Source organism: Syngnathus floridae, chromosome 5, assembly GCF_059516105.1.
Source record: "Syngnathus floridae isolate MCC-2025c chromosome 5, RoL_Sflo_1.0, whole genome shotgun sequence".
Lineage (NCBI taxonomy): Eukaryota > Metazoa > Chordata > Actinopteri > Syngnathiformes > Syngnathidae > Syngnathus > Syngnathus floridae.
Genome location: NC_142417.1, coordinates 16,655,477 through 16,670,340, shown reverse-complemented (window position 1 = coordinate 16,670,340; position 14,864 = coordinate 16,655,477). Strand labels below are relative to the sequence as shown.

The 14,864-nt window shown below is 41.9% G+C and overlaps 1 protein-coding gene across 4 annotated transcripts in view; it reads right to left on the bottom strand.

Moving 5' to 3' along the window:
* The window catches only part of pnpla7b (patatin-like phospholipase domain containing 7b), a 62,674-nt gene that overhangs the window by 26,457 nt on the left and 21,353 nt on the right, over positions 1 to 14,864 (bottom strand). For 2 of the 4 annotated variants that reach the window (XM_088375011.1, XM_088375012.1), the window contains 4 exons: positions 11,761 to 11,838; positions 11,421 to 11,626; positions 11,183 to 11,314; positions 5,718 to 6,051 (listed from right to left, as the gene is read on the bottom strand). Coding sequence is in view for 1 of the 4 variants with exons in the window: in XM_088375012.1 (XP_088231138.1) it covers positions 5,892 to 6,051; positions 11,183 to 11,314; positions 11,421 to 11,626; positions 11,761 to 11,838 (576 nt within the window). In the remaining 3 variants the exon portion in view is untranslated. Of the gene's footprint in view, positions 1 to 1,135; positions 1,253 to 1,423; positions 1,494 to 1,596; positions 1,714 to 2,096; positions 2,254 to 2,416; positions 3,073 to 3,264; positions 3,448 to 5,717; positions 6,052 to 9,029; positions 11,315 to 11,420; positions 11,627 to 11,760; positions 11,839 to 14,864 lie in introns of those variants that run through there. The other 2 variants (XM_088375008.1, XM_088375009.1) reach the window with 2 other exon arrangements.

The window sequence follows — 14,864 nt, the reverse complement described above, 5'->3', positions numbered from 1 at the left end:
GGGATGACTGTATACTCCTCTCGAAAAGTGCAATATAAATCCAATGCATTATTATTATAACATGCTTCCTCTGGATTACTCTAAACTGCTTATACATGTAAATTTGAGTGCAAATGGTATATTGGAAGCCACACAATATAGCAGGTGTTGGTGCCTGTGGGTAAGGATACCTCAAGGACCACTTGAGTACCCCACAGGCCCATACTAAAGTAGTGTATCTCACCAGTGACATTTGTCTATTTTTGTGCGCGTTGCCCTTCTAAAAAATACTTCACTTACCAGTCATCTGCATCTGATCTTTATTGTTGCCATACCTTTAAAATCACACTTGCTTTAGTGTAAAGTTAGGGTTAGGGTTAGACATGCCAATATTAAAAAACTAAAAAAGGACCGCCTACTAGTATATGTAGGTCAAAGGTCAGCATTGTACCACATGACCAAATCCAAGTGTTCGTAGGAAGAAAATCTACTTGTTAATAATTTGAGCAAAGCTCATAAAGGTTGGTGACAATTGGTATACAGCACAAGCAGTATAGAAAATAACTGTATGTGACCTCTGATTAACTCCTGGTTAAGGGTGTATTCAGACCAGAAAAGTCCTTTAGTCCGCCTGTTTGGTCCGGACCAAAAGCGGGCTAAATTGTTTTCGTTTGTTGTGGTTCCTATTCAGACTGTACATTTTGCTAGCGAAGTATATTTTGTAAACACACCCACGATCTGTGCTCCCATTGGACAACGACCTGGGCAGCACCCAGAGCACAGGCCCGGAAATGGAGGAAAACATGCGAGTCCTACGTGCTGCATTCCTGCTCTGCATATTTGTGCTGTTGGTTCGGATCTACGCTGTTTGTATTCACACCTGAAGCGAACCGCACCAGAGTTCGTTTGAAAGCAAACCGAGACCCACTTTTTCAAGTGGTCTTGGTTCACTTTCGAACTATTTCTTTAATCCACACCAGGATTCGTTTGCGTGTATTCACACCTGCACAAAAGGTCTGGACCAGCGTTACAATGGAACACTGGTTCGCTTAAAGTGGACCAAACAGTCAGGTCTGAATACACCCTAAGAACGTTACTGTTCCTACCTAATAACTCAGATTTAGTGTGATGTCATCTTATTTATGATTGGTCTTACCAGGTAGATTGGTGATGTAACCCCCATCCATCAGTAAGTGTCCATCTTTGGGATCACAAAGAGGAGGAAGGTAACCAGACAGTGACATACTGGCACGGACATAACGCCACAGTGAACCTAACAGGAAATGCAGAGTTTAAACATTGAAAATGAATGGAAGCACTTCAAACAGTCTATTAGACAAGAATTTCATTGTTCATGCCGCATCAATATTTTCTCATCATGACATTTTCTGGTTTTGGAGCAAAAAGGGTGATAGGAGTGGGGTTCTTTGACATTAAGATTTACCATCAGTGTGAACTCTCATGGAGGAAGCTGTGATATCTGTTGTAATGTTGAAGTATGGTAGCCACAAGTCCTAGCAGGTGAGAAGTGATAAAAGTAGGCTTTGTTAAATGAGGTCACTAATGTTGTCATCGATCTTCTTTGCAAAAACATTTTTTGGGATTATTGCACCATACCTCGATCTGTTTGTCTTTAAAAACGGATCTAATGCCAGAGTTAAAGGAAGCCTCAGAAAACATGGAAGTGACAGGGTAAGTTAAATCCACGAACTTCTTGAAGAGGGATGTCATATCCTGAAAAAAACAACAATGAAAATGCAGCAAAAATTAAAATATCTGCGTTGGTTACAGAGCAACAAGGACTCAAACAACAAGAAAGAAATACCGAGAAATGTGATTGATTTTTCATTAACCCCCTTGCCATTGCTGTTTTTGTGTTTGTGCCTATCTGATTTCAGTGCTCTCTGAGCCTGCAGACATGACTGTATCTCAAAATGTTGGGCATTTATTATTCACATCTCCAGGAACTCATTTTTTTAACTATGAATGACTTAACTCGGCAGGTAGCCACAAAGTGGCATAAATCCCCGCAAATTCTTCAACTTTCCAGCTGCTTTTACGAGCACATAAACAGGCGCAAGCGCAAAAAGCAGGACTGGTAAGGTGTTTTAACCTACCATTGCCCATTCACGAGCCCGAATCCTCATTCGACTGTTGCTTTTCTCCTCAGCATACAGTGCTCCCATGAATGACCCGATGGAGGTACCACCCACAATGTCCATGGGGATCCCTGCCTCATTCAGTGCCCGAATGATACCAACCTGGGAGCAACCCCTGAAAAGGACCGTACATGTGAAGCAAGAGTTCTCAGAGCAGAGCGGGCCCATAAGCCACCGTGATGATGATATATGAATCTGACAGCAATAAAAGTTAAAAGTTTGAAAGAAATTCCAGATCTGGATAATGATTTAATCACAGCCAATAAAAATGCAACAACCTGAACTGAGATTAGATCGATTGTCACTGCCATTGCTCCCACTGTAGAATGAGAGAGTCCTCAACAGGACAACGGGAGGCATCCCTTCCAAGGACTTCAGGTGTCGATACCCTGAGCTACTATTGAGTGATTAAAGCCCGAGCAGTAAAGAAAACAGTTCAGTTAGAGGTGACCTGAAATTAAGTATTGATGATTATAATAACTAGTGCTACAAATATCAATGTCTGTCTCTTCAATGGTAGTTATTACAACTGGGGTTTCATTCTTCTTCATGTCATTCAAATTGTTACACTGGCTATAGCTAATGTTGGTGCAATGGCTCTGATTCAAGTTTTCCATCTCAGCTTCACAACTGCTTGGGTTTCAACCATACGTACGTATAGTAACTGAATAAATAAGGGATAGTTGGATGGATAAGCAAATCAACAACGTATCAATTTCAAATTTCTCATCTGTCACATGAAATGTTGTGTATGTTTCTGAGGATGTTTATGCTGATGGGGTGTTTCTATTTGGATTATCTTAAAACCAGAGTACCTGGCACCTCCTCCACCGAGCACAACAGCAATGCTGTTTCCTGTTAAAATCCTGGCCAGGCGTGAGAAATCAGAGTGCCGATCCGTACACTTTTCAAACACACGTTGGTACAGTTCTCTCTGCGGTAAAAAAATGACAGCAAGCAACACTCAAATGATTCATGCTCACACAGAAAGATAAAGAATTGGAAGTGCAACAAATTGATTTCGCTAAGAATATGAATGAAAAAACTGTGAAGTAATCGACTGAGCAGAAGTCATTGTGCAAATGTTGTGTAAGGTTAAATAGCTTGTGTTGGCTATTTCAAGTACCAATTTAGGCAAACTTCTCCTGGAAAAAACTCTCCGAGGACAGGACAAGTGATGGTGTGTGGAGATCCAACTCCGCATGTTCAGCCACTCAGCAGTCCCTTTGGGTGGAGGACCATCCTCCCTGTGCAGCAATACCAATTGCTTCTGGGCCCTAACAGCGCTGCTCTCCAACATTTGCTCTAACTACAGGGAGATAGGCATATTTTATATATGTTTATGCAAATATGTACATATGTGCGAATATATACGTACGTATGCAAATGTTTGGGCACCCCTGATCATTTTCAAGATGTTCCTTTATAAATCAGTGGTTGTTCGGATAAGCTGGTCTGTGGCTTGACTTTGACTGTTCTCACCATCCTTCGCCTCTGCTTATCTGAGATTTTTCTTGGCCTGCCACTTCGGGCCTTAACTGGAACTGTGCCTGTGGTCTTCCGTTTCGTCACTATGTTCTTCGCAGTGGAAACTGACAGCTGAAATCTCTGAGCTAGCTTTTTGTATCCTTCCCCTAAACCATGACGTTGAACAATCTTTGTTTTATCAGTTGTTTTTAGGCTCCCATTCTGCCACTCTTCAGAGAAGATGCAATGAGGAGAACAACTTGCGACTGGCCACCTTAAATACCCTTTCTTATGATTGGCTTCACCTGTGTATGTCGATGTTCCAATAATTAGTGCTAAAGGTATTCAAATCAATAAAACAACAAGGGTGCCCAAATTTATGCACCTGCCTACTTTTAAGTAATGATTACACACGTTCTGTAAATCCTATAAACTTCATTTCACTTCTCAAATATCACTGTGTTTGTGCGTGTGTGTACACACACACACACACACACACACACACACACACACACACACACACACACACACACACACACACACACAACTGAGCAGGCCTTGGAAGTTTATATATATATATATATATATATATATATATATATATATATATATATATATATATACATATAATATATTGTATATTAATTATCGCACTCACACCTAGGGACATATATATATATATAGTATGTATATAGATAGATAGATAGATAGATAGATAGATAGATAGATAGATAGATAGATAGATAGATAGATAGATAGATAGATACGTAGATAGATAGATAGATAGATAGACCATAAATAGAAGAACACAGTGAATTGCCACTGAGGACAATAAAGGTGCTGTCGGACTTTTCTCCTTGTCTACATCCAATCAGAGAAGATATAATTTACAGTTCTTTCATCCATATTAATACCGTATTTGCCGGTGTATTGGTCGACCTTTTTCGATCCAAAATCGACCGAAAAAAATCGACCTCGACTTATACACCGAGTCATAAAATTTAACTTCGTATTCATCGCTTCAAATGTGATGGTAACCAAGGCCGTTTCTCATGCATCTCATTGCGCGTTGCACTTAGAAAATTTGAACCGGGCGGCGTGCGCGAGCTCGCCGGCCGCTGGAAGTCGAATGAGGCTCCGCGATTTCATCCGCGGTGCTTATAAAGTGCCGAGCCGCTCGGCGGGAGCTATTTTCGGCCACTTGGCGCGTGAGCACGGCCTCCCGGATGTGCCCGGCGGCGTGCGCGAGCTCGCCGACCGCTGGAAGTCGAATGAGGCTCCGCGATCTCCTCTGCGGTGCTTATAAACAGCCGATCCGCTCGGCGGGAGCTATTTTCGGCCACTTGGCGCGTGCGCACAGCCTCCCGGATGTGCCGGGCGGCGTGCGCGAGCTCGCCGGCCGCTGGAAGTCGAATGACGCTCCGCGATCTCCTCCCGGTGCTTATAAAGAGCCGATCCGCTCGGCGGGAGCTATTTCCGGCCACTTGGCGCGTGCGCACGGCCTCCCGGTGGTGCCAGGCGGCGTGCGCGAGTGCGCCGGCCGCTGGAAGTCGAATGAGGCTCCGCGATCTCCTCCGCGGTGCTTATAAAGTGCCGATCCGCTCGGCTTGAAGCTATTTCCGGCCTCCCGGTGGTGCCGGGCGGCGTGCGCGAGCTCGCCGGCCGCTGGAAGTCGATTGAGGCTCCGCGATCTCCTCCGCGGTGCTTATAAACAGCCGATCCGCTCGGCTGGAGCTATTTCCGGCCACTGCGCATGCGCACGGCCTCCCGGAATTTGAACACATTTCGTCAATAAATTTCGCATATTTCTGATTGAATTTTGAAGTTTAATATAATGCAACAATTGAGCTCGACTTATACAAAGGATATATCATAAAATCGTAAATTTCCGTCGAATTTTAGGGGGTCGACTTATACACCGAGTCGACTTATACACCGGCAAATACGGTAATTATAATGGCATTTTTATACTTACTTACAGAATATCATACTTTATCATGTAAGTAGGTATTTATATTTTCTTCAAACTCTTAGATTTGTTGTCAGGTTCAGAATCAGCAAAAGGATCAGCAGACAAAACCAGTGAGCCAGAATGTTGAGTTTTTTCTCGCGAGGAATGCAATCAGACTTACAACAGTCCCGAAATACACTAAAGGTCTTTTGCACCCCCCGCTCTTTTTATTTAGGAATGCCCTACCCACAGTGTGAGACTAGCCCCTGAGGTGGGGGGAAAGCTTGGGCTTTGTCGCATGAGGGAAGGAAAGAGATTCTATGTGAAAAAAGAAGTTACAGATGAGAACCAAAAAGGGTGCAAGGACAGGAGTCTATGTGAAATAAGAAGTCACAGACATAAACAAAACAGTTCGAGCTATCAACAGCCTTCTTGGAGTCCCCGAGGCGTAGAAGGTCAGGAAGCTCCAGACAGCAACGTATGACTGGTGGACATCTGCAAAACGAAACAGCAAGCATACTGTGCAATAATTTTATTAATAAGTACTCATTAGGGAACGCATGATAACACATATATACAATTTACCTATCATTTGTGATGCCACCGCAAGGCTCAAAAGCACACAGGGGCCGTCTCACTCTGTCAACAGTTTTGGAGAAGGGTTCGGACACAAAGTATGGCAGCGGACCAAGAGGTATGTACGGCTTCGTGCACCAACTGCACCCTTCTCTTAGAGAGGTTGTCTCTGCTAGAGGGACGTGTCCGCCAGTTAGAGCAGAATAGTGCGATAACAGTAGTTGCGGCGGACACAGACGCGGGCTGTAGTCAGCCCGCTAGCCCGGTTAGCATTAGCCCCAAGCGGCTTGCTGATCGCGATGAGCCAGGTAAGACGCATAGCCGTCCAAAGTCATCTCGGTCTACTGGCCCTCGCACTTTGGTCATAGGCGACTCCATTACCTGAAACATTATGCTTAAAAATCCAGCCACGGTAATGTGTATTCCTGGGGGCAGAGCACCCGACATAGAAGCTAATCTTAGGGAGCTGACTCGCAATAGGCCTAGTCAACAGCGTAGTTCCAACAACACTAGCTACTCGGACATAGTGATACATGTCGGCTCCAATGATGTTAGGATGAGACAATCAGAGATCACAAAGAAAAACATAGCGAGGACTTGTGATCTTGCCAGAAAGATGAGTCGGCATCGAGTGTTTGTCTCTGGCGACCTGCCTGGGAGAGGCACTGATGAGAGGTTTAGTAGATTAGTCTCCCTTAATCGATGGATGGCTGGGTTCTGTAAAAAGCAGGGACTGTATTTTATAGATAACTGGTCATCCTTCTGGGGCCGCCCCGACCTGCTGAGGAAGGACGGCCTTCACCCTAACCGTGAAGGCGCCTTCACTCTTTCTAGGAATATAGATTACTGTTTGAGCCTCTCATGACAGGTCACTCTAGAGCAGGCCAGGGCACAGGTGATTAGACCACCTGTGAGGATGGGTTTGGAGTCTGATAAGTTAAAGTTAACTAGCGCTAGGCTAGACTTTCAGCATACACATAGCTCCTCGTGTAGACTAGAGCGCGACAGTTTAAATAGTGCTGCAATACACATAAACACACTTTCTACTGGGGTAGTAGACAAATCCAATCACTCCGTCCCGACCGGTCTTGCTGATGAAACGGTGCCTGTTTTAGATAACTTCACATGTGTAACAAATATTCATCATCAAATTCCCACGGTCGTTTCATCCCACCGCCCTAATAAACTTTTGAGAGGTGATATTAGGCCTAGAGAACACAATTTTACTCGCATCCCGTTTAAAAATCTTTCGATAGATACGCACCCTGATCAACCGATTACACTTAAATTCGGTTTTATGCATATTAGATCACTTCATACGAAAGCAGTTCTCGTTAATGACCTTATCACGGAACATAATCTAAACGTTTTTGGTCTTTGCGAGACCTGGTTAAAACCTAATGAATTGCTGCCACTTAACGAGGCCTCGCCTCCAAATTTTGTGAGCTCGCATGTGGCACGTCCTCGAAAAAAGGGTGGGGGTGTCGCCCTCATCTCAAATTCTGAGCTTAGATTTAGGCCTCGCTCAATTCACGTATTTAAAACATTTGAAGTTCTCATTGTGCGATCCACTGCGTTACCGTCATTCTATCTTGTTATTTACCGCCCACCCGGGGCTTACTCTGGCTTCCTGGATGAATTTTCAGAATTTGTGGCTGATCTAGTGACAAATGCAGATAATATAGTTATCATGGGTGATTTCAACATCCACATGAATTCACCGTCAGAACCACTGACTTCGGCATTTCAAACTTTAATCGATACGTGTGGTTTTACGCAAGCTGTACAAGCAGCAACGCATAAGAATGGAAATACCTTAGATCTGGTATTATCCCGGGGACTAGCAACCTCAAATATAGCAGTACTGCCATACACTACTGTTCTGTCTGATCATTTCTTAATAAAATTTGAAATTTTAGTTCCTTGTCAAAGACAAGAGAGCAATCGGAATTATAGCAGCCGTAATCTTAACTCCATGACTGCAACTGCGCTGTCTGAGTTACTGTCGCCGGCAACCGCCATGTTTCCCGCATACAGCGGCTCTATCGATAATCTTACAAATGAATTCAATGCGACATTATTAAAAGCCATCGACTCTGTGGCACCGCTACGTCTGAAAACTCGCCGTAGATGGCCAACTCCGTGGTTCACAGATGAAACACGTACGTTTAAACAATTATGTAGAAAGCATGAGCGCAGATGGCGTTTAACCAAACTTGAGGTTTTCCATCAGGCATGGAAGGACAGCCTCCTGAAATATAAAGATGCGCTAATTTTAGCAAAAACTCGTTATTTTTCGCAAGTCATTAATCTTAATAAAAACAATCCTAAATACCTATTTGATACAGTGGCAAAGCTAACTCTGCGCCAGCCGACCCCCGATAGCTCCTTCCACTCAGCTGACGAGTTTATGAAATTTTTTGCTCAAAAGATTGAGTCCATTAGGGACGAGATCAAGAATACCATGCCAATCGCTCCGCTGGTTACTAGCGCTGGGGATCATGCAATAACCCTCTCAAATTTTGATAGCGTGTCCCTTGAAATGCTTACAAAATTGGTTAGTACGGCTAAACAAACAACATGTTTACTCGACCCGCTTCCAGCCAAACTACTTAAAGAATTATTTCCAATTTTAGGACCGTCCGTCTTAAATATAATCAATCTGTCTGTTTCCTCTGGGATAGTGCCAATAGCCTTTAAAACCGCTATTATTAAACCACTACTTAAGCGAGCAAATCTTGACCCGGACTGTCTCAGTAATTATAGGCCAGTTTCAAACCTCCCATTCATAGCAAAACTTCTCGAAAAAGTAGTAGCGCAGCAGCTTATTGATTACATGGTCGCTAATAATCGATATGACTCCTTTCAGTCTGGTTTTAGAGCTAATCATTCTACAGAGACAGCACTTGCTAAAGTGACTAATGATCTCCTCATAGCTATGGATTCAAATACGTCGTCTGTATTGTTACTACTCGATCTTAGTGCTGCCTTTGACACTGTAGACTTTGATATTTTATTAGGGCGTCTTAAAAGTTGTGTTGGTATCTCAGGGTCAGCACTCAGCTGGTTCAATTCCTATCTATCAGGCAGGACGCACCGAGTGGTCCATGGTAATACGTCCTCTGAGCTTTATAATGTTACGTGTGGTGTTCCACAGGGATCGGTACTCGGACCGATTTTATTTAATATTTATATGATTCCGCTTGGGGACATAATACGTAAATATAATATTAGCTTTCAATGCTACGCGGATGACACCCAATTATATATGCCGTTATCGATGACAGATCCACGGGACTGTTGTAATCTCGAGCCGTGCCTTGCGGAGATCAAGCAATGGATGTCTCTCAACTTCCTTCGTCTTAACCCAGATAAAACTGAGATGTTGATAATTGGTCCTACTCGTTATCAACACTTATTTAAGGAAACCACTATAACTATAGATAACCGGACTATCACTCAGAGTGATACGGTAACTAATCTCGGGGTAATATTTGACCAAACGCTCTCCTTTCAAAAACACATTAAGAATATAACCAGGATTGCGTTTTTTCACCTTCGTAATATTGCTAAGATTCGTCCTATCCTCTCGACCGGGGATGCGGAAACCATTATACATGCGTTCGTTACGTCGCGCCTGGACTACTGTAATGTATTATTCTCTGGTCTTCCTAAGTCCAGTATCAAAAGTCTACAGTTAGTGCAAAATGCCGCTGCGAGGATGCTCTCACGGTCAAGAAAATTTGATCACATTACCCCAATATTAGCCAAATTACATTGGCTCCCGGTCCATTTAAGATGTGACTTCAAGGTTCTTCTACTAACCTATAAATCACTGCATGGCTTAGCGCCTTCATATCTCGTCGACCTAGTCGTTCCTTATGTTCCGTCTCGTAACCTTCGTTCGCAAAACGCTAGTCTTTTAGTTATACCGAGGGCCAAGAAAATGTCTGCAGGGTCTAGAGCATTCTCTATTCGGGCTCCAGAGCTTTGGAATGCCCTACCAATGGATATTAGAACTACTACCTCAGTAGAAACATTTAAGACACGTTTAAAGACACATTTCTATGAGATGGCCTTTAACTAACTTGTGATGGCCGATTTGGCCGGAGTTTGTTTTGTTCTCTCCGCCCACCCCCTCCCCGGCTGGGGAGGGGGTTAGGTGGCTCAAAAGCTGATCGCGGCTAGCTGGATTCTCGGGGACCAATTCAAGATGAAGGAACTGCAGCTCAACCCCCTTGAAGACACGGCCAGGACAACCGAGGGCACCTCCGACATCCATTTTTTCATTGATTTTCATATTATGTATTACTTGTGCACTCTCTGCATCCATTATAACCTGGTGATCCTGAAAGGGGGATCCTTCCATCTGTGGTCCCTTCTCAAGGTTTCTCATTTTCCCCTGGCAGGGGTTTTTTGAGTTTTTCCTTGCCCTTTTGGGAGCTTATGATCAGGGGATGCTTTGAGAATAATTGTCAATTTTTGGCTATGTGAAGCCCTTTGAGACTGTTTGTGATTTGGGGCTATACAAATAAACTTGACTTGACTTGACTTGACACAAAGGTGACAGATATTGTTTTCATTGCTGCACGTTGGTTTGTCCGTAGGCAGGATTAAACAAAATACCGTACTACATACATTACATTTTTTAAAGATTTTTTCAATAATTCATGGCAGGGTTATTATTGACTCTGTTCTTTGAGGTGTGTCAAATTACAAAACATTTTTTGTTTTAGAAGACTTGAAGATATTCTTCAAAATTTAAGTTTGAATGACAGCCTATGAAATTTGCAATAGTGGCAGGCTAATAGACGTACTTCAAAATGAGCCAAATAATGATAGATCTAATTTGAAAAAAAAAAGCCCTTTCTGTACGTTTTCAGATAATCAGTGCTTGGCAGTGTACATCTGTTTTGTTTTTTTACAGACACCAGACAAGTCTTCAGAGAAGCAAATTTGTGAACTTGAAACATGCAACAATAAATCATGAACCAAGGCTAAATCAACTGGCCCCAAAAAGTAATACGTTCATCACTGTCTTGAAAGATACCTGTAGACAGCACGGCCAGCCTCCAAAGCCATCCAGTCCAAGGCAAAGTCAATCTGCCTGACAAAGGGTGACACCCTCTTCACTACAGTATGCGCTACATTCAACACAACTCTAGGCTCCTCACGCATAATCCTGCAAAGAAAAAACCAAAGGGAAAAAAAGCTGCTTGCAGCATAAAGTTTCAGAGAAAATAATAGGGTTCCATTATGACTAAAACAAGTTGTTTGGATGGCCTTACTCATAAAAGTGAGCCTTTGATATGGAGAGGAAGGTGCAGTCTTTGTGAGCACGTGTGGTGAAGATAAGAGGTTCCCCCGTGAGCACAGCTAGATGTCCCACCATCTCTCCTGGGTGGGTCACAAAAACAAGCGTCTCCTCCTCGCGGTCAATCATACGCTGGTACACATGGAGTAAACCTGAGATGACAAATGCCACACTCACATCCTGCAAGTAAGGGAAGGGAAACCAATAAGAAAAGTACCAACAATTGGACAATTTCGATATGTGGGAAAATTGATAATACACTGTAAAGGCTGTTTTTTTTTTTTTTTAATATACTCCTGTCTTGCTCTGAATACCTGGTCTCCTTGGTGGGCCACAACCGAATTAGCTTTGACCTGGCGAAAAGTCACCCTACCCTCCAGTAAACCAGGATCCTGAAAACATTTAAAAGACATTATAATAAACACTATGATGATAAATCATTTGCAACATATTACATATAACAGATAATTTTAGTAGTTTCCTTTTACCCAAAGGGTAACAAGGAAGCACAACAGAAGAAAGAGAAGTAAAACCCTTTTTAAAAACAAAGGTTTAAAGCAGGGCTGTGGACTCGGACTCGGGGACTCGGACGGACTCAGTCATTTTTGCCGGACTCGGTGCTGATTTTGACCGAGTCCACCGAGTCCGACAATAAAAAAAAATACGTTCAATTTTATTTTCATCATGCTGCTGAGAATGCACGTAGGAATACTGTCCACAGCCCTGCTTACGATCAATGCGGCCACGTTGAGTTGCACTTAGGCTAATGTTTACATTATGTACCAATGTCAAGGACGATTATGTCACCCAGCTTATATCATTGATGAGTTTCGATAGTTGTGGGGTCGTCACTAATTATTTGTGTTTAGATAAATGTCTGAGCTATAATGGTGTAATTAATGATTAAAAAATATTATCTTACATGTCCTGTGTTTCAGAATGGTTATTTAATTGGGCGAGAGTGTGTGTTTTCAAGCGTTTTGCCTCATGCCAATGGCACTCAGGGCTAAGGGTGGGCTTCAATAACTATTTTTGTAAAGCCACGCATTTAATACCATGTCAAATAATATATTTGGATGTAGGTTATGTTCCAATGTATCCACTTCTATCGGTTAAATTGTCAACCGTACATTTATGACTACGCCATGAGTGATCTACGTTATGAACTAGCATAACTCCGGTAGGGCAGGGAAAATGTTATCGATCCGACGTCCGATTGGAACGTCGCCTCACTTTTACGTCCGCGCTCTCAGCAAGGGATCCTAAATAAGCCGAACCAGCCAGTGTGAAAGCAGTTGCGTTCGTTCTGGTAGATTTTGATCTAAATTAGCCTTGAATAAAGACAAAGCAGTCACATGAATTAACAGAAACAATGGACAGCCGGACTCGGACTCGGACTTGGACTCGGACTCGGTGGTCAAGAGGCCGGACTCGGACCCGGTGCAAAAATCCGACCGAGTCCACAGCCCTGGTTTAAAGCAACAACATTTTTGTATGTGGGAAGGTTGGTTTAATTCCAATCCATTTTTCTTGATTAGGGTGAGTAGTAGTCCAATGAATTTTTTAGGACTATAAGGCAGATAGAATTGTTGCAGTGCTTTTGTTGTCTCTTAATAAGATTTGTACCAATGTTGTTTCATTTGAGGTGGTGGTTGGCTTTGTGGTTAGCCTAAATCTGACAAGTTAGACAGCACAGGCTTTTTATTTTCATTATTACTTATCTTATTGTTTTGTGTCTCAATGAATCTATTTATACCACATTCACTAACTGCAGGTTATCTGGCTGTGATGGTTGAATTTCTCTCCAGGAATTAAGTACTCATTCTGAATCTTAACAAATTGATTTGTATTTTATATCTTTTGCCTGATGGGAGGAGAATGAATGATTGATGAAAGGGGTGACAGATTCCTCCGTGATCAGGGTGGCTTTCTTCATAACAGAGCACTCCTACAAATTGGACTGTGGAGCTTGTGGTGAACTATTTACAGTGATCCCTCGCTACTTCGCGTTTCATCTATCGCGGCTTCACTACATCGCGGAATTTTTTTCTAAATTAAAAAAACATTTAAAAGTCAAAATAAGACTTCTAAATTTAGGAAACGTGTGTCTAACCTTTAGGGCAATGTAATGTTGCTCCAAATGTTCGTTTACATTCCTTTAGAAGTCCGTTTTCGCGTGTTAGCACGATCGTGAATTCGCATCTTTCCGCTAACTCGTTAGCCTGCCCAGTACTTCTTGTTGGTGACCGTACTTTGCGGATTTCACTTATCGCGGGTGGTTTTTGGAACCAATTATCCGCAATAAACGAAGGATTACTATATTTTGCATGCTTGCATTGTGTTGTCATAATTTTGTCTTTTTCTAATCTGAAAAAGTGGTATGAAGATTTAATATTGAATGGAATATACATATGTGACTGGTAGAGCAACAGAACCGTTTGAGGGAAAATTACTTACACCCTCATGAATTTGACTACATTAACTCTGTGAATGGCCACTTCATCCAAATGGATCTAAAATTGAGTGTTATTTGTACAGTTCCCAAACAAGGTTATTTTAGTTTTACTCAAGTTTAATGCCATTTTATTTATATCTAACCAATGTTTTACTTTGATCACTTCTGTAGTAATGGCCTTGCATTCAGTGTTATAAATTATTATAAACAAAAGAGAGAACAAAAAAAATTATCATCTGAGAATAAAATAATACACATTCGATGACTTGATAGAGAGAGAGAGAATAAATAATATATGTGGCTTAAGTAGGATAAAAATAATATGGTCTCTAATAATGATGATGATGATAATAATAATAATAATAATGTTACATACACTTATATAGAATCAAATGTTTTCAACAAAGTAATAGTAATACTTAAAAAAAAAAGAAAATTGCCATCTGACTACTTGTATGTGGTGATGGGCAACTGAAGCCTTCTGAACTTTTGAAGCTTTCCATCTACCTGGCTCACAAAAGGTTTCAGCACGTGTTCACAAATTAACCGGAATCAAAACACCAAAATTATGTCTTCTGTGGTTTATTTGTGTAATCTGTTAAACAATTATTTGTGGTCAATGATATGGTATGAAATGAACAAATGAAATGACGTTTGTTTTAAAAAAAACAGATATTAATGTTGTGTTCATGAAATATGCATTTTTGCCTTACTGTAAGGGGATTGTCAATTATTTTCAACATTTATCTGTTGGACATTTTACAAGACCAATGTCTTCATGTGTCATCAATGATATAATTTCCCAAAAATGAATCACGCTTCGATACACGCTTCCATGCTGGATTGCTTGACACATTTTTTTGACCCATCACTACTTGTATCAAAAAAGTAGCACATTAGATTAGTCTTTACTCAATCATGTGCATATTTGAAAGTAACACACTACTTAGTAACATGTTAAAA